General features: G+C 53.6%; 1 protein-coding gene across 1 annotated transcript in view; it reads right to left on the bottom strand.

Annotated features, from left to right (window-relative positions):
* Positions 1 to 25,166, bottom strand: part of ACSF3 (acyl-CoA synthetase family member 3) — a 45,128-nt gene extending 19,962 nt beyond the window's left edge. Inside the window, exons 1-5 of the mRNA XM_026042297.1 lie at positions 24,451 to 25,166; positions 22,833 to 22,988; positions 13,772 to 13,926; positions 13,093 to 13,238; positions 6,793 to 6,905 (exon numbers count right to left, since the gene is read on the bottom strand). Of these exons, the coding sequence (XP_025898082.1) occupies positions 6,793 to 6,905; positions 13,093 to 13,238; positions 13,772 to 13,926; positions 22,833 to 22,988; positions 24,451 to 25,149 (1,269 nt within the window). The 5' untranslated portion in view covers positions 25,150 to 25,166. The remainder of the gene's footprint in view (positions 1 to 6,792; positions 6,906 to 13,092; positions 13,239 to 13,771; positions 13,927 to 22,832; positions 22,989 to 24,450) is intronic.
* Between the last annotated feature and the right edge of the window lie 2,620 nt (positions 25,167 to 27,786).

Here is a 27,786-nt window from a genome sequence, read left to right as displayed (position 1 = left end):
GCTYCAGGAGATTGTCACCACCAAAGCCTGGCTCGTCGGTGGCCGCTTCTGTCACAGCGGCCGCTTCTGCCTGCGCAGCTCAGCCCCTGGCAGCCTGGGTGTGAGGTTTGTCCACAGGACTCGGCTTTTCCAGCCTGTATTTTATACAAATTGCATTTTCCCTGTTGTTTACCCTGTTCAGCCAAGTCAATCCGAGCTGCCAGGGGAGTGAGGACCCACACTGCCCACATTTACCCCGGGCTGCTGCCGAGCCCCTCTGCCTCCAGCCGGCTCCTTGTCCCCCACAGCGCTGCTTCCTCGCGTACGCTGCATTCTCGGCGCTGCACAGAGGTTTCCCYCTCTCTGGACAATCACGGGAGCTCCAGGTCTGCTTGGGCTCTGCTTTTCCAGCACCGAGGACCAGGCAGATCCCAGGCCCTGGCCGCAGTGCAGCGGGTGRCAAGGAAAGCCAGGACACATTTCCCTTCCTCCTCAAAGGAGGCTGCAGACGGAGCGTCTGCTCGATACCACCTTTTAATCACCGCCTCTCTGGGTCATATTTGAACGGATGTCCTAGAGGTGTGAGGCTTGCTGGCACGTTACGGAGTTCCCAGGCAATCTGATCTCTCATGCACATTCATAATTAAAAATTCCCTGCTAAGTTGCATGTTTTTGCAAGGGCATTATCTTTCCTCCGAGCTCTGTGTCCTGCAGCATCCTGCAGAAGGCAAGCAGGAGGCAATTTAGACACAGAACCATTTTCCTCCTGCTGGAAAAAGGCAGATTTCTGCTCCTCAGGGACACAGCACAGAGAAAGCAAGAAAAAGAAAAACAAACCTAAAAAAAMCCACTCAAGCCCAGACTGTAATCTACAAGGCCACATTTCACATCTGTTTTTGCAATGTTAACTTTTATAAAAGGGCTGGGAATAACACAATCAATTTACTTTTCATTTTGGAAGGTTATAAATTTAAAAGTGAGGCTGGTGMACGGTGGAGCTGGAACACTGAAACTCACTTTCAAAAACGGCCAACCCTCTACTTAGAGCAAATGCTGTTCCATTGAAAACACAAGCGAATAGAATATAAATATTTTTAGGCAAAACTGATTTTCAAAAGTTACCAGACTGATCAACTCCAGATGATCCCAGAAGAACCACAGAAAACAACGCAAGTTTGGAAAAGGTCAGTCCTCCCCGCAGTTGTTCCACGGCCTCAGAACTTCTTGATCTATATGAACACCATAAATTAGGAGCGTGACACTCTCGCAGGAATGCCAACAGCTCTGCTATTCCCATCTCCGTTGCTTGCAGGCCTCAGGAGATGATGAACGGTGCTTCCCCTCGCCTGCCCCGGCAGCTCGCGGGGCTTCGCTGGCCACAGGCTGCTCCTCTTCCTCCTGCTCTCCGTGCTTCGCTGCCTGCCCGCAGGGCCCAGGGCTCCTCAGCAACCATCGCCGCGATGCAGGGCCGTGGGGTTTGGCATGGGAGGGCAGGAGTGCGAGYCGGGAGCACGCGGGACAAACCCACGCTGGGAGGGTTCACACGTGAGGTGGACAAGCGAGGAGGAGCGAACGCCGGTGACAGCATGGGCAGGGCAGCCGCTTTCATCCCGTGCTTCCCAGCTCCAGAGCAGGAACCTGCCAAGCGTCCAAGCACCTTGGGTGGCAGAAGGCTCTGCTGGCACAAGCAAGGACACCAAGCAGGGCTACAGACCAAAAGATGGGAGCAGGGAGGAACCCACCGCTTGTCCCCACGTTGGGAGAACCAAGACTGCCAGTTCCTGGTGTCCGGGACCAAGCAGAGACAGCCCAAAGCAGGGGGAAGCCCAGGGTGAAATCTTCCTGCCCTACCAAGGGAATGAAAGCACCAAAGGATAACAAAGAAATGAAAGGAGTTGAGGGTGCTGTGAGGGAAGCTTCAGGTGGCCGCCCCAGAAGAAGCACTCATGGAAAGAGTTCATCTTGACAGATGGACCCCATCTGAATGCACAAGAAAATAGTCTTCTGGGATCAAGGCTGCTTCTGCTGGTAAGAAAAGCTTTCAGCTAGGAAACCAGGGGACACAATGCTACCGTAATCTCTGCCTCTGCTTTTGCTGCCAGGAGGAAGGACCGTACAGCTACGTCCACAAAAAACACCAGAGGACACCCAGCAAGGAAAGGAAGGAGAACGCACACAGTTATTGACCAAGCGGACTACAGAAATGGATGTAGTCAGTGAGACACAACTAAAATGTTTATACAGCAAGGAAAGAAAGAAGCCTGGGCAACAAAATGGAGAAACTCGAGTTACTTGGACGCAGAACAGGGTACTGAGGAGATGAGAGAGATGTGGTGGAATAATTCATAGTTGGAATCTACATAATAACTAGAGCAGCCAGCACTCAGAAGGCTTTGGAAGAAGCTTTTGGAAGAAGAAGTAAAGACGGAGGCAAATGGAAAACAGGAAAAAATGCAACATGTGTTTACCAAAAAGCTGTGCCAGATAACCTGGGGACTGATATTCCCGCTGAAAGCAGAGCAGCAGATCTCATGCAGGCAGCCCTCGGAGCCCATTCCGCCCGTGCGGGAAGCGGCTGCTGGCAGCGGAGGCTGCGGGGCCGCGCGGAGGCCGGGCAGAGCCCGGGCCCGGAGCCGAGGGCTGCGGCAGCCCCAGCGGACGGGAGCCACGCGGGGTCCTCGGCTCCGTCCCGAGCCCTTCCCAAGGCGGCAGCTCAGCTCATGTCCTTCCCCAAGCCCAAGGGAGAGGCAAGATGAAGCTGCTTGGCTTCTCATTAATGTGACAGTTCAACACGGTCAAGAACGGTGCAGCCAGGTCCAGGGAAATGTTTTGCATCCCGCTTCCCTTGCACGGACCTTGCCTTTTCCCAGGGAGCCCCGGCTCTGGGATGAGGCTGGCTTGGATGGACGTGCTGGAGCCATTCCCGGTCCCCGTTGCAGGAGCATCAACTGCAAGGAGCAATGTGCTACCCTGGCAGCTCCTCGTGTGGGCAGCTCCTCTGCTCTGCTGCACGTGGGTGCCGACAGATGGTTGGGACATGCGGGGCACGGGGAGGACGGCCCCGTCGGAGCTGCTCCTGCCCAGGACGACAGCTTGCCTATGGATAAACAAGGAGATAATTGCAGCCTTTAGAAGGGCTGGGGAGGGGGAAAGCCCGGGCTGCAGCGGCCTCCTGCTGCCGGGTCCTGCCATCCATCCGTCCGGCGCCGCGCTCGTCAGGCAAACACTGCTCGCCAGGAAAGCCCTGGCTGGAGAGCTGCGTCGGATAGAGCTSTGGAACCGCTTATYTACTGATAGTCCCCTCTCAGGGGTGGCGTTTGTGAGAGCATGCAGCTCGGGAAAGAAAAAAAMCAAAATCCAACAAAAAGGTCACCCCAAAACCTAACATGCAACAAATGGATAAATGAAGAAAGGGAGAGACAATGCGGGGAGCGCGCAGGGYCTGCAGGGAGGCTGAGCGGATGAAATATGCATCGCGCCCAGCAAAGCGGCGCGGGAGCAGTAACCCTTTGGTGTGCGCCGCGAGCCGGCCCCGGGCAGCCGGCCCCAACGCCACGGGCAAGAGAGACCCAAAGGAAGAGCAGCAGGGGCACGGGCAGCCTGGTGCCCCCACGGAAACACTCCTCGGTTAAACTGTTATCCCTGAGCTTGACTGACGGTTGGGCTGGCTCAAGAGACRGCTGCTCGAGGCCGGTGAAAGGTTTGGGAACCGCTTTGCAAGTGAGCGGCTGGGCAGCGACTCCTGTGATGGTTCTGGCAGGCAAAGATGCTGCTCTCCGGCCGCAGCCACCTCCGCACCTCGCTGCTCCCCGGGGAAAGGCAGGAGAGCCGCTCCGGAGCGGCGGGAGGCTGCCGGGCGCGCGGTCCCGGTCCGGTGGTGCTCGGACGGGGAGCGCCACCTCCTGACTGCGCTGCCCCCGGCTCCTGGCGCTGCCCAYGGCTCCCGGCACTGCCCACGGAGCGCGCGGGGAGCAGCAGCTGCTGCGGGGCTGGCAGCGACCGGGCTGCTCCGTCCAGGGCTGCTSTGTCCCATTGCCTAATGTAGGGATGAGGGGGAAGGCAGGGCACCGAGCGCACGCTGCTCCGCTACCTTTCGGGAACCGATTTGCAAGCTGCCCACGTGGGACACGGTGCAGGGAGCCACGAGGGGTGGCAGGGCCGCACGGGGCGCGCGGCAGCGGCACCAGTGCTTCGCCAGGGTAGTGCCCAGCAACCTCGCACCTGATCCGCTTATTGATCTTCAGGGAGTGCCCGAAAGCAGCGCTGCACGTTGCGTCAGTCCCGTGCGGTCACCGGCTGGCAAAGCCGAAACGCTCCCCGCTCTCTGCCAGCACCGGCTGGGCCGGGGCAGGGGCCCTGCGATGCGCCCAGGTTCCTGTTTGCATCTCGCTCCAGCAGGATGCGCAAACACATCCAAAGGGTGAAAACACAAAGGGAAAGCAAAGGCGGCCCTGGTGTTTAATGAGAGACGGTGTCAGCTGGGAAGGCGCCGCGCGGGGAACGGCTGTTGTTGTGAGGAGCGGGAGCAGCGCTCAGCCCCGCGCGGCCCTGCCCAGCTGCGTGCAGCTCGGGGCATCCTGCCCTTGGCACGCGCGGGCGCTGCAGGCCAGGGCAGAGCTGAAGTGTGAATGCTGGGCGGACGGCCCCGACAGCGCGGGCTGCGAGCGGCGCAGGGCAGGAGAGAGCGGGGAGGGAGCAGAGGGAGCGGGAGAGGGAAGAGAGGGAGAAGGGGGAGATGAAAAGCGGGGAGAGGAGAGGGAGAGAGAGACAGAAAAGCTGGAGAACCGCTTGTTTCCTGGGGAGGAACGAGCAAGGCATTAGGTGACACTCAGTGGCTTTTCATGCCACCAGGACGGGCCCTGGGTGAGGACGGGGCGCGCTGATGCATGCAGCACCCACACCCATGGCACCCAGGACGCATGGGCAGCGGGCAGGCTGCGCAGGCACCGTCACCCCGCGCCCTGTCCTCTCTGCCTCCCTCTGCCCTCGCTCCGCGCTGCATCTGCAGCAGGGCTCTCCTAGCCCGTAACCACCATGCACGAAGGCTCAGCAGCCTCCCAAGAGGCAAGTCACTGTCTAGCCCACCTCCCAAGCCGGAGGAGAAGGGACAGGAGCCATCAGGGTGGCACAGCCAGGGAGGGGGCGCAGGGCTGGGATGTCCCCACCGGGACAGAGCCACTGCGGTGCAGCAGCCCCCGTGCYCCCACGGCCGAGCAAAGCCGGGCCTTCCCTTTGCCCAAAGCCGTAGCACTTGGACTACATYTTCCCTTGCTTTAAGCACATTTCACTGCCACACGCTGCTGTAAATTATTAAGCAAACACACACACGACGTGTGCCAGAGGTAGCACCTACGGCCGGGACTGAGCGCGTGACTGCGGGGCGAGGTGGCTGCATTATATTGCCGAGGAGGCTGCGTTATTCTGCTGATGTGGCTACGTTATTTTGCCAATGGAAGAGCTTCTGCCGCCGTGTTTCCCGCACGACAGGTGGGTGGCGGCAGCTCCGCGCTGCGCAGGTGACCGTCACGGGGCCGCAAAGTCACTTTGCTCGGGCTGCCACTCACCAGGTGTATATAAATATATACAAATATTAAGCTCCTGGTATCACTGTGCCAAGACACACAGAGCGGGGAGCTTTTCTCCCACCTTGCCAGGGCCTTCCTGATGGTCCCAGGGAGGGAGGCTCCCTGCTCTGCTCCTGCAACGCTGCTGGGAGCAGGGTGGGCTGGAGGCACCGGCCAGGACCGAAGGAGAAAGCCCAGGCCAGCGACTATCTCTAAGAGCGGCCTTAAGCAGGTGGGGTCGTTCCCCTCCTTCTGTGACAACGTGGGCATGACAAGCACAACTCTTCAGAGAGGAACCATGCGGCCAATATCCAGGGGCAAACTTCCCCTCCTCCCAACCAGATGCCTTGGGAATCCAGCAGAGCATTCAAGGAATGTTCCCTAGGGAGGGAGGCTTTCCCGGAAAGCGAGCCATCARCGAGGGGCGCAGGGCCAAAGCCAGCGCCGCGCTAAGCTCCGGGGAGCACCCTGACASGCAGGCAGGGCCCCCAGCTGCTCACCCGGGGGACACAGGTCTCAAAGGGTGCGCGAGAGACGCCTGGACTAGAAGGGAGCCTCCTCTGCCCCAAATAAAGTCTTAGCCTGAAGCCAGAGAGGAAAAATCCCTTCGTTATTTGAACGTCATCTCTCTGAACGCCTGAGGGATGGTGGATTTCCTGCATCAGAAGGTTGTTTGGCCACTGCAAGCCCCAAGTCCCCCCAGCCTCCCCTTCCAAATCACTGCTAGCTCCTTCACCAATCAGTAAAACAAGCACAGACTCCACTTCTAGCTTTTCTATTATTCACCCTGTCCCCAAGACCATAGATGTTCAGTGACTTACTCTTTGGACCTGATTAGGATCCGTCTGAGTTCTCCTCAACCCCTTGTTACCTACTGCACAGGACTAACTTTGTGCCCCAGCTTTCAAAGGGCAGACACAGCTTAACTCATCACCTTCCTCGGCAGCACAACATCATCCTCTTACAGCGTGGCCCTTCACCTCCCAGCCGTGGGTGGGGATTTGCTCTTTTTCTCTCAGACATCGTTCCTCTTTGGTCTTCACAGCACGGGCAACACTGGTGTGGCCCACAAAGTCCCATGAACGCAACAGGACATAAAAAGAATGCAAGAAAGGGTAAAGACCAAATACTGAGTTCCTGGGAATAACAGCAGGGCAAGCCTCAACTGCGACCCTTGGGCTTTTGGATGGCTGTGAAGCAGAGCTTTCATCAGAACAATGGGAGCAGCAGAAGCCCGTGGGCGCGCTACCTGTGTGCCGTTTTCATCTCCCTGGGCGTGGATGCTGTAGGAATGAATGCCGCTCTTCAAGCTCTCGCTGGCAATGCGCACCTGCACCCCGGGCAGCGGGGTCCCCACCGAACCTGCGGAGGAAGCAGGGGGAACGGGGCTGAGACACAGGCAGCCTCCGGGAAAAGAAAAACCGAGGATGCACGGAGCAGCTGCTCTGCTATCCATGGCATCTGCAGGCTGTGCTGGCACCGAGGAACTTCCTAGCAGGGGGTTACCCTTCAGGAAGGCTTCGATCACATCGGATGTCTGCGTGCAAATGTCACCACACTGCAATACTCACATGTTTGCTGAACTGGCACTGTTGAAAATGCCTAGAAAAACAAACGCGTCTCCAGTCCTGAACAGTTTCTCTTGGCCCGTCTTTGAAGGCACCAGCACAGTTTCGCAGCTCAGCAATAAAGCTGTGCTTTTTTTCTTTCTTCTTTTTTTTTTTTTTTTTTTTTTTTTTTTTTAAGAAAAGCTACCCAGAAATTTGAAAAGAAAGAGCACAATGATTGCTACAGTGCCTCGCTGCTTCTCTATAGCCTGGACCTGACAGAGAAGGCAAAGGCTTAACAATGTAAGAATTGCAAGGGATTATCTCAGTTTTATATGACATCAATACACTGTATATAAAACATGATAGCAGAAAAGCACAGATCAAAACACACCATTCTTCCACAGGTTTCAATTTTCAAAGCCTGGGAGTCTGACACAGTGTCAGGAACAACTACTATTAAGCTGCAAGATGGTCCAGCAACCTGGAGCTCTCAAACCTGCCTCCTGCAAGATCCCCTCGCCCGGGTTTTGTGCGTGTCCTTCTTGGTAAGCTTGTGAGGATAAAGGTGAGAGGGTGACTTTGCTCCTGAGACCTCTCTGTGATGGTGGGTCAAGGCACAGCAGCAAACAGAGGTCCTGGGCATCTGCTGGCCCAGCAGGTTCCACCCCACATCTCGTGGCAAGGGGCTGCTCTCACTACARGGAGACACTTGGTGCTTCCATCTCCTGAAATCAGGGACCAGGGAAGGTCAGACATGAAATGCCAGCAGGGACCTGTGGCCGTGSGTTAGAACTGGGTCACCCTGAGCAGGAATCGATAACCGTACTCTGTCCTGTGAGATGATCCATTTTCCCCACCTCGAGAGTCACCAGCTGGTGGTGCTTTCTAACTCTGCGAGCCAGGCAGCAGTCCCACGCAGCAGGACTGGGAAGTCCTTACAGCAGAGTGCTGCGGAGGCACAGCCCAACACAYGCACCAAGCAACACTAGTGCCGGGAAGATCCACAGACAAGTTCTGCAGCTCACTTGCTCTCTCAAACCTGGTCAAAAGCATCATCTCTTTATGTCTCACCTGGGAGAGGCAGGACAACTGGGAAATGGGAATATTTACTCTTAATTCTTGGAGGCAACAGGCACGCAGTGGCCACTCTCACCTTTCCTAACACTGCTCCCCTATCAGCAGGTCCATTCCTGGAGGCCATGAGGATGAGCTGGACAGCAGCAGGCACAAGTGACAGCGCTGCTGAGAGCTGCTGTGCCAGATGATACTAAAATGGGACTTCTATCCTGCAGCAAGGACTGAGTGGGAAGGAGTTGGATCTCTTTTATACCTGGTCTCCGTATGGCAGCATCTTCTGCCTTCCCTTTGGGATCTGCAGTTCAGGCACCTGGGTGCAAGTGACTTTTTCCCTACACTGCTCTCGCTCTCCCGTTGAAGCCCTTGAGACCCAATGCCTGTGACATCAAAGTTTTGTTTGCTACACTGGTCAGTTGCCATGGAAATAGATATGATGTCGTACCCCAGATTTATGGCATCCCGGCAGAACAGCTAAGAGCAGATGGGCTATGAGGGAGTGAGATTTTATTGCAGCAAAGCTACCCTAACAATTAGCAAACCTAGCAAGAAATAAACAGAAAGCTCCATGGCAGTTCAGTGATGTGTGYCTGAAGAAAGCTGAAGCTTTCTTCAATATTAAGGTCAGCTAACACATACAGCCTGGAACTTTTCTTACCAAGAGCCTCATTTGGATTGGGTGCATAACACGGCTGGACAGGCTGCCAAGCTGGGGAGAAAAAGTTGGGCTGACCAAGTGAGAGGCACTGAGAGCAGAAAGACATGGCAAGAGGCAGAGATTGGGCGAATGAAGTCAGCCTGACCCAGCACAAGAGCTGGACAGCGGCTGTAACCAGTGGAAGGAGCTGCCACAGACTCATGCCCATTTGCCCATGCTGGAAGCCTTCAAACCAAGCCTACATAGATGTCTTCCTAAAACGTATTTCCTTGCTGCAGGCCAGGTACCAACCTTGATCCGTGGGCATCAGTGCTAAATGATCAGTGGCCACATCTAGGCTCAACTTCTGAGGATGTAGAAATGTCAAAAATTAGCACAGTCCTTTTGCACAAGTCTGAAAATGCAAAAAAGGCAGCAGACTGCAGCTCTTTTAGAGAAAACAAGTCATATTTTCTTAGTGGCACTTTGAAATCATTACTGCTGATATCCCTACATGTCGCCATACTACCTACCTGTGGGCAGTATCTTCCTGGGTTTGAATGGGTGAGTGATTCTGGAGGGAAAGGGCTCTACAGTCAACTCCACGAGGCAGACAGGCCTGCCTGGGGGTATGCATGTATATTTTTATTTTTATATGTATATACATTTATATACACATATATAACAGAAACACATAGATAACAGAACACATAGATAACAGAAACAAAAGACCTGCTCCTCCATACGACAGTATTTCTCTGTAATTCTCAGTCACGACACGTGCTCCGGTCCTGTTTTCACGGGGGCTTTCAGGAAGCACACTGATGATTTCATTATTGCAGTAGAGGGAGGTTTCAGATCACTATTACAAACACAGCCCCATTAATTTACTTCCAATTTGGCTAAAATAAAACCAATATGTAAAATAAACTCCCCGTGGGAAATTGTTTCTTCATATTCTGTCTAGGAAAGTCTTGGTCTTTGGGAAAAATAATAAATTTTCGGAAGCCAACGTCTGCAAATACCAAAGGCAGACAACTTGGCATCTATGTGAATGTGACAGCATAATTAAAACCCGTGCAGAGATAATCATCAGAGCTTCTCGGGCCCAACTGAGATCTTAAAACATACACCACGCTAATTCCAACAGGTGAGTGATAAATGGAGGGGATTCACAAGGCTCAGCACCACAGATCTCCACTTACCTGAGCTCCCCGAGTGCTTGTGGCCAGAAGAGAGTCAAAACCCAGCACTGGTCCTTTTGTCACAAGCCACAGCTCCGAGGCAGAACTGGGGGGACATCCCTGCTCTTTCCCCTCCAAAGTCCTTCCCAGCTCTCCAATTTGCACACTTGTGCATGTTAAGCAATGCTGGCAAGACGCCCGCGGTGTCAACCCAGGCAGGCTGCAGTCAGGGAGGAGTGACACTTACTCTTTCAGCGCTTCTCCTCTGTTTAAAAAAGTTGTCAGCTCTTCCCAGATAAATTTAATTGGCCCTGCGGTCTGTGTCCTTCGGTGCCTGGGGACCTTGATGCTGTTATGTGCCGTGGTGCCCCRGGAGAATTGAAACAGGCCAACGATAAGGCACTCAACGATCTCACTGTCAACAATACACGGAGTCCCCGCTGTAGGAGCTATTAGCCGCCTCTGATCTAAACCTCCAATTAAAGTGGTGATTAGGCCCAGTGAGGCATTCTCGGTCCATGAATTATTCATCTCCCTTCACAGTAACAGCACCGGGGGGATTAGAATGAGAGCTGGTGAAAACAGAGGCATTTTAAGCAGGGTTTTAACCATATACAAGCAAACATTTATCTTCCCAATCTTTCATCTTTCCTTCCTTTCGAAATGAAAGCCCCCACCCTGCCTCACACCTTCAAATCTGGGCTCTGGAGGGAGAGCCAAGTCTTCCCTCAGTGCCAGGCGGTCAGAGGTGTGGGTGGCACGACACTGTCTGGCCCCCTGAGCTGTCCCCGGCCACGCCACAGGGCACAGAGAGGGCAAGGGACCTGTGAGTGCAGGGTCTGTCCCAGGGACAYAGGCAAGTGTGCCCGCTCTGCATCCGATGCCACCTCCAGGGCTTGTATAGCCTCCAAATCCCGCTTCCCTCCTCTGAATCCCAGCTGCAGACTCTASCTCCTCTTCCTCGCCCAGCCAGGCTGCAGAGTCACCTACCCGCTCCGGTTCAGCAGACTGCAGCACACCCCATCACTGCCGTGCTCCCCGTCCCCCTCTCCTGCTCTGTTCCCAACCAATTACCGTGTTTTTTCCGTCGACTCTTTCACACTCCACACTCTATTGTACCTGGTGACCTTACATCCCAGCCTCTAATGGGCTACTCTATCAAAAGCTTTTTCACAGCTCAAGTAAATTATGCCTCAGCTTCACCCATCTGCTTCCCAACTGACACTTCCCAAAATAAATTAATCAAGCCTATTAAATGATGGCCTCCTTTCCGTGCGGTCTCGAGCTGCTCCACACCTTTGAGTGGCCCCTCTGTCCCTTCTCAGGGCTGCAGGACACCCCCGGATGGTGACAGGGACAGCCCGTCAGTCAGCTGTCACCCTCCGTCCCTTTGGGTGCTGCTGCACGAGGTGGTTGTTCCCAGTGCTCCGGCAGGTCCCAGCGCTGCCGAGACTCCTCATTGCCTCTTTGTGAGTGCCCATCACCAGCTCTGCAAGAGGAGCTACCTTCTCTGCTGCTAACTTGACATTTTAGGTTTAATTTTGTTTCCTTTTTGCCCATATCTCCAATGAAATTCCTAATTTCCACTCATTTCCACTACTGAAGACAAAGGAAAAGCAGATTGTACCAGGCCATAATGACATTCAAGTGGTCTCAGACCGCACCAAAGGGCTCATGGAAAGCTCTGGTTCATGCAGGTGGGAATCTAGATATCCTGCTTGCTTTCTTATCCAGGCTGCACGGATGGGATTCAGAGGGAAAGGGAACCCTGGCTGAGTCCTGGAGGGGGAAGCGTGGTTACCCTGCAAAAGTTTGCGTCCTGGAGTTGGCATCTTGTGCCACCCCATAGCTGTCCTAGGTTCAGGAGGCAGTGCCAGGGGGAGCTGTGGCTTCTCCACACTCCATGCAATCCCTTCCTTGGAACAGCTTCTCCATCCTGCGATGTCGAGGTGCTGTGGGAAGCTATAATGCACAGAAAGTCCCTGCTGACAATGGCCCCATAAGATACGGGAGACCAAAATGATGCATATGGTGCCATGYGTGTATGGACAGCATGTGGGGAGGAGAAGGTGGCATAGTGGTGGGCTGGGCTGCTCGGCAGACAGATGGCTACGTTCTGCACCAGTGAGAGGGTGGGGACATTCTATATTTTTAATGTTTTAGATCGATTTCTTTCTAGGTTATATAAAATTACAGATATTGAGGAGTCACAAAGTGTAGCTGAAAGTAGTGGGGGAATGCAAGGAGAGAACAGAGCCAGAATGTACAGGGAGGTGTGACAATTTCCAGTTTCTGAAGAGTCAAGAAACTTGCACTAAAATAAGAGCGAGCAGACAACCTATTTTAAACGTTCAGTATCGAAAGAAGGACCGCAAAGATGATTACGGGCCTGAATATCTCTCATGTGAGGAGAGGCTGGGAAAGCTGGAACTGCTTGGCCTGGAGAAGAGAAGACTAGGGGGAATCTTATCAGTGTAAACATCCAATGGGAAGGGGTAGAGAGGATGGGGTCAGACTCTTCTCAAGGTACCCATCCTTGGAGATATTCAAAACCCAACAGCACAGAGTCCTGGGCAACCTGCTCCAGCTGACCCTTCTTRAGCAGCAAGGTTGGAGCAAAGGACCATCAGAGGGTCCCTTCCAATCCCAAATATTCTGCAAYTGGCTTGGCACAACCGCTCTGTGGAGAATCCAGTGTCAACACCACTCACAAAGAATTCTCACAAGGCAGGAGCTGCAGATGCAAGTCCCATCACAGCATTTGTACTAAGACTTTGGGAATAGCATCCAGGACGGACTCTCCCCCCGGACAGAACTGGCCTGGCTGGGTAGGTCCAGCTGCGTGCCRCTGCAAGCTCTGCACACCCAGCTTTGCCAATGCACCATGATCAGTATGGAAGGGAAAACCATCTRTCTCTTCTACAAACCCATGACCTCTTTCAGGCTCACCCAGCTATGCCAAACTCCCTAGCGGGATCAGTATTCCTACAGGAGCCTGCTCTTCAATCACAACAAACAGTGGACAGATATTCCAATGAGAAAAAACCAAGAACATCTCTCAGCAAAACACCTCCAAACAGGGCTCACGTCCTAGAAAGTCCCACCTGGCACACGGACTCCATGCAGCGGGTTAGAAAGCGCCATCCCGATCTCAGTCATGCCGTATCTCTCCAGCAACGTGTGCCCAGTGATGTTCCTCCACTTCTCCAGGACAGGCACAGGCAGGGCGGCTGAGCCTGACACCATTAACCTGCACAAGGAGACCCCACGTAAGAAACCATCCAAGACCACTTTTGCTCCAGGGAATTTGCATTCTAACACATGGTGCTTTAGGCTGCTCTTAGATAAAACCTTAAAAAAGAAGCTCCAAAAGCCTTTTAAGCAGTACCAGGGATGCCCCTCATAATAACAGATTCTCTGTGTGTTATGGTTTTCAAGTCAAGATGGGAGAGCCCGCTAGAAGAGATGCTGCAGTGCCAGCTTGGCTTGCACRATGAAGTCTTCAGCCTTGTGTTATGCAGGGCACATAACGAGCATGCAGACCCCTTCTGGCTCTACAATGCAGGAGTGGCTCATAATTAAATAACGTCACCCTGGCTCCTGTCAGTTAAAGATGGTAAAACACAACAAACTGCCTGGCCCTGCAAAGAGCGAAAGCCAAGAAGAGAACTCAGCAGAGCTGCTGTGGGAACAGGGAGCCACCAGCAGCCACCTTGTGTGGTGCAGAGCTTGTCCTTCAGTGCTGACAATGGGAGGCAGAGCAGAAAGGCATCTCCCACCTACCTGATGTTGTCCTGGCAAAAGGCACGYACAAAATCCTGGACTTGTGGTTGAGAGAAGTGTTTGTCATAATACTCAATCAGTTTGGCATAAATAGTGGGTACCGCCATGAAGACACTGATACGGGGCGCTTGGGAGCTTAAGAACTTCTTCCAAACCTAGAGAGGAGGGGAAATATACATATTTAAAAATATATATATGTATAGAAATATATGTCAACACCAAGCGTAGGTGGAAGTGATCCTTACCACTGCCAGCGTGAGCTCCTAACACCTTTGAGCAGGTTCCCAAGCAGGGCTCTGCTAACGCTCCGAGGGCCAGGCAGCCCCACACCTGATCCACACCTCTGATCCACAGCACTGTCTATGGATTCTGGAAAGGATGAGCTGCTGAAAGCCTGTTGCATGCACCTCCTGCGTGTCCAGAACTCCCACCTCCCATCACCCTATTGCCAGAAATGCAATATTCAGCTCTGATCCCAGTGAAGGATCAGCCACCACTCAGCAATGAATCACTCTCCAGCCAACAACTTTAGCACACACAAGCACTTGGATGCTACCAAAGCCACCAGCTTTTCAAAGCATGGAGGCTGTCCTCATGGTACATGGGTTGGAGCTGATGGGCTTGAACGCTTGAGGCAGAAACGCTACTAACATGAATGGTAGTAGAGGTGGGAAGAGGAGGAATTATGGACTCCAACAGTGAGACAGTGGAAGTGAACTGCTTCTGGTGACAGGGCATACAGAYGTGCCCCTCATGAGCATCAGAAGCTGCATGTGGAAGGCAGCAACAGGCCAAGAGGTGGAGCAGCTACCTCGGAGAACCCCTTCACCAGCCACACTGCTTCAGCAGAGACGGTCCCTACACGACAGAAGCTCCTYGAGCTGCAGTTCCTATTAACGTGTRGAACCAACAAATTGGGTCAAATTCCAGAAGCTGGATCTACTGGAGGAGAATGAAGTGCAGGTGACCCCAGGGCTGCTGAGCTGGCTGAGCAGCTCCACCTGGGAGCATTTAGCAGCGGGAAGGAGGCATAAATATTGAAATCGGACCCACTTCTTCCACACGCTGTCACTCTTGCCCCTAGGTGAGCGCTTCCTAGCACAGGAACGAAACGAATCCATCAATAAATAAAAGGCTACAGCCCGCTTGGCTTTGGTGACGGCCACCTCCTTCCTTTCTCCCCGGTTCCTGCCCCGCTGCTGACAAATGTATTTCCTAACAGCTCCTGACAACGCAGCCTCCTCTGCCCTGCCTCCCGGTGCACGCTCAGCTGCACACAGGCGTGTGCAACGGGGGGAAAAAAAAAGCAGCAATTGATTGAAGGTGAACAAGTGATTCTCCTTCATGCTGTCACCCTGGATGCTGGTGCGCTCTGCTCCTCTCCCCTCAGCCCTCTCTCGCTGGCTCCATTTCATTACTTTCTACTTCACCGCGCCAGCACCTCCTCTGCCCGCTGCTCCCTCCCTCTGCCCGTGCCTCTCACTTCACTGCTCCAGAACAATCAGCTCTTAAACCAAACCCCCCCAACACGTTGTTATTCTTAATATAGCAGGACACATCCAACAAAGGCACCGGCCCCCGGAGCAGAAGGGAGCGTCTGCTGCCTGCGGGCCCTGCCACGGCCCTCCACGGGATGAGATAAATGCCCAAGCTGGAGATTCACTGGCCATGGAGGTCCTCAACTCCCCTTCCATCCTGCGGGAGCTGGGACATGGGTGCTAGAAGAGACCTCGGGAATGGGGAAAGCAGAGGAGGACAGGAAAATATATCCRGGGAGGGAATGTGATGCTCCCAGCCAGGGAATTGGTGCCTTGGCTGTGCCTTGTTGCTGCAGCGCTCTGCAAAGAGCCCGAGCTGGGAGCTGAGCATCCTTCCCACCCTTCTGCGCATCCTTCCCACTCTTATGCACATCTTTCCCATGTGAGGCAGCTGCAGAGAGCAGGATATCTCCAAACCCCGGGGCTGAACACAAGGGCCTCCTCCTCCCTGCCCGGTGCTCCCGGGAACCATCACCTTGGGCAGGTGAGCGAGCAGGGATCACAACTGTGCCGAAAGAATCCGAGAGACAGATGCTTGGGGACCATTCACTCCGTGCTGCGCCACTCACCTCTGGAAGCGCCGAGCAGCTGTGGGGAACACAGGCAGACTTCCAGTTTGCCTGGCTGGCCGTGCTTTGATTTAACACACAAAAACATCACTCCAACAGGCAGCAGCTCCCTCCTGCACCACGAAAYCCCCTCTGCTCATGTTCCTGCTCAACTCCTGCGCTAAATAAAAAGCCCTTCCCCTGTCAGCGGCAGCGACGCAGCGGCCGTGCCTGGGTCAGGCCGCCTCGCCCCGGCGGCGGCCCCGTCCTGAAGATACCCAAGCAGGAGGGTTGGACTAGCTGATCTCCAGAGGTCCCTTCCAAGCTTAACCATTCTGTGATAAACAGCTGCTTTGGAGCGGTGCCACGGGCRCTGCCAGGGTGACCATCTCCCCTGCTCCCCTTGGGCCAAACCTGCACCCTACCCACTGTTTGAACGCACCGATCACCCAGCCACGGCCAGGAGCTGCCAGTCCCAGCCCCGCTGCAGACCCAAAGCCACCAGGACATGTGGCACCACCCAGCCAGCTGAAACAACCCTTCCTGTTTTCCTGGTCTACCACGGTGTGGCTTAAGGGAAGGATCTGGGAAAGTCTCATTACCCGGGGCTAATCAATCAGCCCTGGGGCCTGGCTTTGCCCTCCCGGCACACGGCATCCCCTGACACTGTCAGGTTTAGGGCAGCGCAATCAATCTCCATTCTCCGTCACCCCATGTGTCACTGTCACCACAGCAGTTACCTGTGGACCAGATATCGGCCACCCGTCATTCCATTTTATTTTGCTCACCTGATACCTCAGGTGGTGCTCTGCCCTCAGCAAATAGATTTTTAAAAATTAGAAAAAATCAAAGTACCAGAGGCAACTATGCAACCCGAGTCCAACAAAGCCATAGGACTTCCTCACCTGCTTCTTACAGCATATAGATGGCAGGATGCAAACGGGGATGGATGAATGTGCAAGCTGCTCTAAYACGGTTTTCAATACACAACCTTACCACAGCATCCAGATCTGCTCTGGAGGGAARGGATACAAAAAGCAGAAAAGCCACTGACTTCTATTCCTTACGGAGACCTCACAGGGAGAAGCACATGCTGTAAACTAGGCAAAACTCACTGAATCCACCAGTACCTGGGCATCTTCCAGCACAGCAGGAAGAGGGAAAGGAGAAGGCAGCAAGCGCTCGCACAGTGCAGCCAGTGAGACTTCACCTGATACAGGCACCTCTAAAGCAACTGGAAGACATGAAGGCAAAAATACCTAAAAGCTGAAAAGAAAAGTGACCATCATCATGGGTTTTCAAATCAAACCAACGCAGGTAATACACAACAAGCACTGCTGCATCTATTGACAAATACAGCAGCCCTGCTCTTCAAAGCTAGTCTAAAATTGTTGTATCATTTTCAGCTGTTATTGAATTTTTAAAGCCTTTTCATAAGCAACAATTTCGCTAACGCGAGGTTAAACCATCTCTTTACTCCCTGTTTGCTGTGCGAGACAGCTCTGCGGCAGGTATCGATCTCCGGGTGCAGGTAGCGCTGCCCGCGAGGAGGCGACGGCCCCGTTTGCAGAGACCCTGCGAGAGCAGCAGCTCCTTCCCAAAGCAGAGCTGAGACCCCAGGGCCCAAGCCCCACGTAAAGGGCCATCCTTAACCCTTAATGCCAACCTGGCATTTAGTTTTTCCCCTGACTGAAGGGCAAACAGACAGGAGCGAGGCCGGCAGAGCAGCAACGGGAGCTCTGCTTCCTCCCCACGACTGAACCGCCGCTGGTTGGCGCGACCCAGGCTGCTCAGGAGCAGTTTGCAGGAAGAGAAACATTCTCGTCTTCAAAGGGAAATTGGGCCCTTGGTGGCTTCCTCGCATGTTTGTTATAACCCCAAACTGTTTGCGCTCTGCATGACTCTGGTTTTAATCATTTATTCATCAGTGCAGTTTGATGGCCCCTCTGCATTCCAGTCTGAAGCTTTTAAACCCTGACTATGCTGTAGGCATACTGAAAGGAGCAAGTGCTTTCCCTGGGACCCAGTAATATAAGTAAATATGACAGGCTCTGGTTCCATTTTTTATTTTTCCCCACACACATCAAAAGACATTACTCCAGAACAGATGCTGAGGACAGACGGCAGATCTGGGGAGACGTGAAGGAAAACTCTAACTTTCTAAAGCCGGGTCCGCGCGAAGTGATCAAACGTAATCCATTCACCAGTGACCTGCTCCTCCCTCCGCCAACTTCCCTTTGAGTCGGAAATAAAATTACTCCTCTGAAGCCTCCGATTAGCAGATGAAAAGACAATTGCCTTTCTGCAGCTGAAGCTGGATGGGACCCGCAACCCCCAGCACACCGAGAGCACCAGCCTAGCGCTACAGTTCACAGCCTCGCACGCTCGGAGGGGCTTTTATTTTAAGCACCAACTGAAAAAGCCACTCAGGCTGATGCTTGCAAGGGAGCCTAGGCAGGGGAGAGGGTCGATAGTGCAGCGCCTGTTTCTCCTTCCCAGAGGCAACACGAGTGTCGTAGGGATCTCCCTGCACAGCCAAGCGAAGGTGAGAAACACGGCAGCGTCCAGCCTTAGCACAGATAAAACAGCAACGGGGACAAACCTGTTTGCAGTGAGGTGCAGCACAGGTTCCTGGTCCGGAGAGGGAAAGGGGAATTCATCAAAGCAGGGGAGCGACCTCACAGCATGGCAGCAGCACCTCATGTGAAACCCCACGGACGTCAGGGCTGCAACAACCTCCCAGCACGAGCAAAAGGTGCCGGGAGCCAGGGCTCGCTCGCTGCACGCGTGGGGAATCAGCCCCAAGTCACACAGCCACTCCGTGCACTCGCACTTCTCATCAAAGCAAACGCCAAGAAACAAGGGCCCCAATCCACAGCAAAGATTAATGACTTTGATGGCTTTGCGTGTGACATTGCCAAACTGAGTACGATTTCAGAGGGCTGGATCCTCGGAGGCACCTTGAGTCAGACAGCCAGCACTGCTGGCACCAAAACAACTGCTTCTTTGGGGACTTTGGGGTAATACATCTACATTTCAGCATRTTTATCATCAAAGCGGCTGCGAGGGGCAGGCGTCGCTGCCGTCCCGCGGGCACCACGCCACAGCACAGCCGGGCGGGCAGCACACACCACAACTGGGTCACGCAGAGTTGAGACTCCTATGAAGTCCTCCCGCCGCTCATCTGCGGCAAGCTTTTCCCTTCATGTCTCTGCAGAACTTTTATCTTACCCCTCCACTTGAGGCTGAAAGGCCTGYTGGGATCTGGCCTCACGGTTATCACCGCAAGGAGCAGACACGGAGCCTTTCGCCATTAGATCATTTTTCCCTTCAGCAGCTCGGGCGGGATCCGAGGTGATCCAGGGAAGAAGAAGCTGTCCCAGCTGTTCAAGCCCAGAAAGGGACGTTTCAGTGTCCGCTGGGTGCAGAAGTTACTGAGAAAAGCYGATTGCCTCAGATAGAGGCAGCGCGGTGGCAGGAGCACACTCAGATGGATGGAGATCACGACGGGAGGATCACACGGGGATGCTCAGGCTGCAGCTTCCTCCAAGGGCTCCAAAGGAGACTGCTGCCCTCGCAGCTCCCAAGCCTGCTCGAGAAAACAACATCAGAGCTGCCCTCGCCCCACACGGCTSCCGGGAACGGAGCTCCTCTTCTTTCTGTTCCTCACGCTCTCAGCGGGGCCGGCGCGTCTCGTTCTGCAAGGAGAACTGCCATTTCCAAGCTCCGGGTGCCATTTCCAAGCTCCAGGCGCTGTTTTTCCACCGCTCCGGGCGCCGCTTTCCACCGCTCCGGGCAGGAGGTCGGGCAGCAGCCCGAGAAGGGCTGTGAGCAGAGCYGGGCTGCACCCCATGGAGCTGCGCACCCAAAGGCTCAGACTAGACACACAACAACTGGACAGTAAGGCTGGAAATAAAGGGTCGGTTTATCAGCCTGTTCCTAATAAGTGATTAATAGATGCAGCCATATTCTTTAATAACTTACAATAAAAAGAGGCTACAAAAAGCTTAAGCAAGACAGATGGTGCTATAAAGTGAATTATAGCATGTACAGTAGCTAGTGCAAAGTAACGGATGCCCTCATTTAATAAAAACAATCTGATTTTCTGCAGCAACTTTCACGCTTGAGGCATCTCAATACACTTTAATTAACCCCTTGTGGCCTCAGCACTAGCCCGAATGCAGCCCTGGACATCAGATGCTGTTTTAGCAGGAGGGTGGATGTTGGTCAGGACACAGGGGTTATTCCACAGCCCTGATTTTTAACCTTTCCTTGGACAGCTACCAAAAGCAGCCACGAGGGTCTGAAAGGTGTCACCTCCTAACATGGCACCGCAGGGAACGACAAGAGAGCCTTGGTCTGGGGCTCGAGCATCACCCGACTAAGAGAAAAAAACAAAAAGAGCACTATTATTACCAACCAAAGCAGACTGGCATCTGTATCCACGACTATAAGGCACGCCACAAATTATGTAATTTAATAAACACTGTAATAATAAAGTATTTATTTTCTATAATGAAGTGYTAGTGATTAGAAACCAAACACACATTGGGCATGCTGCTGCGGTTTCTCTTGAACCCATGCCAGTATCACTCAGGGCTAAATATGTCTGCAGCAGGTTGAGAGTAAGTTCCTAGCCTTGTTTTGATCAGCCTGTCAAGTGTTTTAGCTGCCATTCGGGTTTCTTTACATCACACTATAATTGGCTGCTTTCTCAAGGTGCAACGAAGAGAAAAAGCACACAGCAAAACTTAGGCTGCTTTTGCAAAATCCTCCTCCGAAACTCCAGTGCTTTTCTGAAAGCTCATTTCAGTAGCAAAGGGCATTTTGTAAACAGCTGGTGAAAATAGACTGGAACTGAAAGGCAGCTTGCATTAACTCCACAAGAAAGCCTTATTTACCCTCATGTGCTTTCTTTGTAGTGTCGATCAAACCACTCGCAGCTCCCAGGGGAGGCCCTCGGGAAAATAAAAGGAATAAGAAAAATAGAAGAGCAAACGACGTCCTTCAGAGCCCAACTGCACCTGAGAGGCCCCGGGAGGAAGCTGGCTCACCAGGCACGCTCACCACGACCTCCCTGCCCAAGTTCAAGCTCCAGGGTCAAGAGGATGCCCCGCAGCACTGTCCTCACTTGCCCTTGGCTGTCAAGTCCTGCGGGGAGCTTTGATCAGAGGAGGCAGGCAAAGCATCCCGCTCCCGGCACCCGAACCCATCCTTCAACGCCAGCTCATTGATTTGCAGATGTCGGCAGAGAGCACGGAAAAACACAAGGGTAAAAGGGACAATCAATCACCCGCGCCGCAGGACGTGGAGAAACGCGCCCTCCCGAGGGCCCGGCTCTGCTTCCCAGCCATCCCGGTGCTCTCCCRCTTCCCACACCAGCCAACACTGCCCGCGGGCATCAGCAGGGCTGGCGCAGGGAGCCCGGGCTGCACCCAGAGCTGCAAGGACCCCAGSGAGCTTTTTGGGGTGATACTCTAAACATGGGCAGCAAGGGGAGAGCTGTAGCGGCCGTGGCTGCCTGGGGAGCTTGCTGTCTTCCCCTGCAACCACACACCATCCATTTACTCTGCCAATGCACATGGAGAGCTGCCCTACTGGGATCCTGGGACTGCTCCCCTCAACGGGATCAGTGCTCAGGGAGCAAGCAGTTTTTCAGGCGCCAGGGCCACCTCGCAGAGAGAAGGGAAGGGTGCCCTTTTGGTGGCTGCTTCTCAGAGAAGAACCACATTGTTCTGCAGTGGCTCCCATCGGAGCCCAGGCTCTCCCTCGCCTCCGGAGCACAGTCGGAGGCTGCTGGGTGTATCCTGCACGTTTGCACTTTGTCCTCCAGGCCTGAAAAGGCTCTATAGTGTGTGAGTAAATATGAGCAAGAGAAATACCCTGCTTGGCCACAGAGCACGAACCTGGCAGGCTCCCTCCGCTTTGCAGCACCGAGCACACGTCCCTCACCTGCGGCTACGCACTGGCACCAGCACCTGAAAGCCCAGTGGCTCCTTTGGCAGGAACACTATTCATCATGGAGAAGGCAGCATGAGCTACAGCAAATTCCAACACCTTTCACACTGTCCACGATACTGAGAGACACAGATGCACAGGGCTGGATCCCACGGGCCAGCAGCCGTAGGGATTATTCTGCCTGACTTTTAGTTGCCCTGTTTCTTCCTAAGTCAGTTGCCTTCTACTGTGGCAAGACACAAAAAGGAGAGCAGCAAAAGAGAAGCAGAGCACCAGGACTGGGCTCTCCAGGAAAACAACACTATAAGCAGTCCCTGCTGCACTCAAGGAAGATTTCCCTCCTGCCACCTCTACTGCAAAGTTGCAAAAAGCCTCAATTTGCAAGCTGTCACTCACGCTGTTGAATCTAAATCGACAGATCTGTTAGCACTTGTATCTCTGCAGATGAAAAGCAATGTTGCTGTTTAAGTGCTGGGAATCAGGATTGCTCTTACCTGGCTTGCAAGAAACCCTAAAGTCCAGGTGCTATCAAGTGACAGAGCACAAAGCACTGAGGACAGACGATTACAAGGGAAACATAAACTACCAAAATCAAAATATCAGACAAACAGCAGAGCTGCAGGCAGCACATTGCACGTAAGGGAAAAAAGCAGTGCTTCTACCCTTGCTTGGTGCTAGAAAAACCACCACCCTTATTCTGCGTGCAGATGCTGCCAGTGGGTACTTGGAAGGATCCACCTCCCATCACAGAGAGCCCAACACAACCAGGAGGGGCAGGGCAGCATTACCATTAGCTACGTGATACTCAAACAAGTTGTAACGCTGAGAAGAACATGTTTACCCCAGACTGAGTGTCCGATTGGAAGTGTTTTTAACAGGCAGTTTGYGAACCGCATGCAGCCGGTAGCTAAAGAGGCTGGAATTGTTTAAGAACTTATTTCCAAAGTTGCTCTAATTACAATGCATGGGGTCTTGCTGCTCTGTTTCAAAGGCAACGCACAATCCCTCCAGGCTTACCATCTGTGCACTGAATTCGGGTAACATGATGCATGTCGCTCCCACCCAGAGAGGACAGAGCAGCTTATTGATCACCCCGTGGACATGGTGTAAAGGCAGCACGTGCAGAATAACATCTTCCTTCTTCCACTCCCACTTGTCAATCAGCCCTGTTGTCTGCRGGAGAAAACACATAATTCAGCATAACAGCTACAGCAAAGTGTCTGCCTGCTTGGAAAAGCCCAGCGGATCCAAACCCAAGGTCCTCTGGCAAAAAGGATCGAGCCTCCTCTGATGGCAGCAGCCTCCAGCCTCCCCGAGGCACTRAGGCCTCTCCTTGAGGGCCAGCAAATTCCCACCATAAAAAGTAGAATGCACCAGGAACATCCTCTATACGTTTTCTATATGTGTTTTGATACATTTCCAAGTTCTTCCTTGTTACTGAGAAATAAGGAGTCAATAATGGTTTTAAAACAGACATACAAAATTATTACGCTGTTTCTGCTCAGCCAGAGGTGGCAGAAAGAGTAATCAAAAAAGGATATTTTATTTTTCCAGAAACTATATTGAAATAGTCTGCATGCTGCAGACACTAGCTTCTTAGCACCCTTGGGGGATAGCTGGTGTGGGAGCAAGAAAACAACGTCCCATAAAAAGAAAACAGGTTCTATGTTAGTAAAGAAATATATTAATATATCAAACCTCTATAATACTTGGTTATGACTGGCTAATTACCTGAAGCATTAGACCTTAGGCTTTTGGGTAGCACAGTGGCTTTCAGAACCCAACCTTAACATGCAGAGAACTTGCTTTCAGTTGCCTAAAAATAAAGAAGTATTTGAACAGTGGAATCTAATCACATCATTCACAACTCTTGCCTCTTCCGTGGCACCAGGGGGAGGTTTTCGGCTTTCTGCAGCACAGAAGACAATTACTGTTCAGGCTGCCTCCCAAATTATCAGCGTGTCTGCGAGGGAACAGATTCTTTRCCTAATATAGCCAAGCCCTGGTTCTGTCCATCAAAGTTTTCATACCACTGCTGTCACTGCAGTATCTGAGCATCTCCAACTATGCGAGTTCTGGGACACGAGCACACGGCTCACCGCATTCCCAGCCCCTTTTCCCTAATGGCRCGAGTCTATCAGTTGTGAGCACCGATAACAAGCTGGTGAGGTAGTCGGCAGCCTCATTCAAACTTTTAATTCCTTTTGGCTCGGAGAGCTAATGGATTTTTTGCCTTGGGGATATATAGCTAAATAATGCACAGACTTCACATAGCACAGCACTGCACCGGGCTCCTCCAATTAGGGGCAAAGGTTCTCTCCTAGGCGCAGGGAGGAACAGCAAACTGCAGAGGAGGTTGTCTTTTTCCCAACAGCTCCCATCCCTTCCGCTTTCCAGGAAACCAGGCAGAAGAGCCCACCCGCCACGCACCGTGGGTGCTCCACGAGGCTCAGAGCCTCCAACGCTTCCAAGCTTTGTGCGTTCACCTTAGAAACGTGGAGGATTTTCACAGCACAGCCCACAGCTCTGTGCAGAGACCTGCGCTGGAGCACGTTGTGCCACACAGCCCCACGTCCCCTGCGGGGCCAAGGCCTTTGTCACTTGGCACTCGCATTGCGCTGAGAGCAGCACTCACCACGGCCTGCACGTTCCCATGGGTGCTGAGGACACCCTTGGGTCTCCCTGTTGTCCCGCTAGTGTAGATGATCATGGCCCCTCTGTCTTTCCACGAGGAGCTGGTTAAGGGCACCTCTTCCAGCGCTCCGTGACTTGCAGATCCGTCGCTATGAGATCTACGGAGCGGCAAGACCGGAACGCCCAGCTTGGCAGCACTAGGGGCCATTTTCTCCATGTACTCCTCTGCCACAACGACTAGAGCGCTCTGCGAGTCCTGGATCACGTACTCCAGCTCCTGYGCGGGGTGCTTCTTGTAGAGCGGGACCGCTATGCCCCCGCTCATCCACGAGGCCCACTGGGCAACCACGTACGAGGAGTCATTGGGGCACAAAAACGAGATCCTCTCTTCCTTCAAGTCCCTGCCGGAGCACTTGAGGACTCTACAGATCTCCTCGGACAAGCGCAGGCTCCGCCTGTAAAGGTCCCTGTACGTGTGCTCACCGTTCTGGTCCACGATGGCAATTTTATCACCGAAAGCCAAAGCTCTGGTGAACACGGGGGCGGCAGCACTGCTGCAGGCTGTCCAGGCGGCTCGCAGACCCYCGTGGGCCCAGCCAGCCCTCTTCTTCCCAAAGAGTCCCCACGCGTGACGCCGTGGGTCACGCAGGAGGCAGCGGCCGGGCCGGCTCACGTGGGGCAAGAGCACGGAGAGCAGCATCCTGCCRGCGCGGCTTGTTGAGAAGGGAATCTGCAGAAAGCAATTATAGGAACAGATGAGTAGGTACAGCCATTACCCAGGGGGTTATTCCCACAAAGGAAAAGTGGCAGCCTTCATTTGAATAATACRCACTGTATTATTAATGTTTGTACTTTAGATTGCTGGATCCCCAGTGTGTTAGGCSCTGCCCAAGCAGAACAGGAGACAAAGACCCTTCCATAAGCAGTTTTGGTGCCCCTAGAAGACAATCTAACTTAAATTATAAAATAGTTCTTGGGCAATCAGTAATATTAGGGCCCTAAACAATAGCTACTTGAGGTGCCATTCCAGCTCAGCRTAGTCAGCAATGAGAGAAATGAAATTCTTGGGACAGGACTCGGCTCTTAAGCGGCACTTTTCATCCCTGAGCTGCAGCATGGACCAACGCAGCGGGTTGAGTACGGCTGCACGCAGCTCGGTGCAGAAGCCATTTGGGTTTTAGCTCGGCGGATATCGTTTGCATCGTGAACCCTCTGAGCAAGGAGGCACTGAARCAGGGGCAGGAGCTCAACCTCCACCCTTTCCGACCATCCGTGGCGAGCGCTGCTCCGGCTCCAGGGCTCTCTCAGGTTAACAAGCCAGAGCAGCGGCCCACAGCAGAGCCCTGGCCGCCCTGCCCACGCCACGCAGCTGGTCCCCCTTGCGAACGCAGCAGCAKGCAAACGCAGCCCCCACGGGCCCATTTGCCGCGGCGTTTCCGAGCGAGCAGAGCTCGCGGGGCCGGGCGGAGCGTCCGGACGAGCTCTCCACACACCCAAGCTCCACGCGGGCAGCCCACGCTCCGACCACCGMCCGCATCCCGGCCTCCCCCCGGAGCAGCAGCCCAATATTCAGTGGTGCTTCGGCAACGAAAAAGCTCTGAAAAAGAACTGGAAGGAGGAACAGCACCATTAAAGGCATTACGGGAAGATTACGGGCTGGCACAAATGCTGTGTATTTTGCCTTTGTGCTTAGGAAGCAAAATGACATCAGTCTCCCAGCTCATGAGAGGAGCTGGTAAATTTTTTTTTTTGCAGTAACTGACAAGAAACAGCAGCAATTTGCGCTTTGCCCCCTCTTCATCACCCTCCTCTTCTTCAAAGTAAAATGTTGGTGTAACAGTAATAGGTGCTGCTTGTACTGCCTGACAGAAGCACTTGGGACAAAATCACCGCACAATATAAAAGCCATAGGAATGTAAAGGGGAAATGGGGGCCTCTGGAAATGCAAGAAGATGCTGCAGGGAGACTGCTACTTCACTGGAGACCAGAAGGAGAAGGGGCAAACAGGGAGGAGGGATGTGTCTGTGARGAGAACCCCAAATCCCCTCTGCACAGAACCTGTTGCTCTGCGTGGAAGCTTGTTCTGTTTGTGAGGACAAAAGGATTTGTTTTATATAATCCACCTTTGCCCTGCAGAGACTGTCACCAGGGGACAGGAGAGGTGCAAAGGGACCGGCTGGTGACAAAGGTGCAAGGGAAAGGATTTCACTGAACAATTTATGTAAGAGCTGCTATTAAACTCCACCAATCAGGCCCCTTTAGAGGGGGCACGACACAATATCCACGACGGCAAACGCCCATTTCATAAAAAGACCTGGCACCATCACGCCAGATTTCYTTGCGGCTAGCAATAAATACTTGCTTGGCATACGATTTTTGACAAATATCAATCAGCGCAGCGGCTTGGCTCAAACAGACTCCCTGCTCCACGTCCCACYACGGCGAGGAGCTGCAACAAAAAGGTTCCTGAGAACTGGCAACTACTCAGAGCAGAACCAAATGCACGTCCACAGGCTGCTCGGAGCCCCCACCTGCAGAGCCCGCCGACAGCAGCAAGTGTTTATTTTTGCTTGGAAGTAGCTGTGAACCCAGCATCGCTCCCATCCACACACAGAAACTTTCTCAAGTCAGAACCTGGTCTGCGCGTCTTTTGTTTGCATATCGACCTCAATTTCTGCTTCTGCAAAAACAGCCCGTAATTTACTGCGGAAACATCTGGGGCGAAGGGGCTTTAACCCCAGAAGCGTGGTAGTCATGTGCACTCGTGACACGGCCCGTCAGCATGGAAAAAACAAAGCAGCTCATGACAGAGCTAGCATGACATCTTTCCATTTCTCCGCGGAGACTCAAACCCAAAATAACACAAAACAGGGTCTGCGGGCGGAAGCGAATCGCTGCCTCCTAACGTGCCCAAGCCCAGCTTGGTGGCACGAACGGGGCACGGATGTTAGGAGGGGAGCTGCCCGGGGGACTGCTTGCCAGGCTSGCGGGCAGCGCGTTCCCAGCGCTCCAGCTCGGCACACATGGCTTTCCCCCGGGATTGGGAGCAGCTGCCACGTCGGCACTGCGGCTTCGAGGGGAGAAAATCACCTTATCCCCCGTCCAGCACCACGCCAGCCCGGTTTAACGGGACAAGAAAGAGCAGCTCCTTTGGCAGGGCCGGTGCACAGGCGGAAGCGCGGGACCGCCGCAGCGGAGGTGACCCCGCGGGTGTTGTTTTTTCCATAAYACAGCCCAGGCCTGTGCTGCGGGGGTTGCTCGGGTGACAGCGGGTGACACAAACCGTGCCCAGCGGCCGCGCGTCCCCGGAGCGGAGGCGGGCTGGGGCGAGGGGAGC

This window comes from Nothoprocta perdicaria, unplaced genomic scaffold, assembly GCF_003342845.1.
Source record: "Nothoprocta perdicaria isolate Ctin4 unplaced genomic scaffold, notPer1 scaffold_30, whole genome shotgun sequence".
NCBI classification, from domain to species: domain Eukaryota; kingdom Metazoa; phylum Chordata; class Aves; order Tinamiformes; family Tinamidae; genus Nothoprocta; species Nothoprocta perdicaria.
The sequence above is the reverse complement of the archived record's forward strand: the minus strand, read 5'-3'. Positions and strand labels throughout refer to the sequence as shown.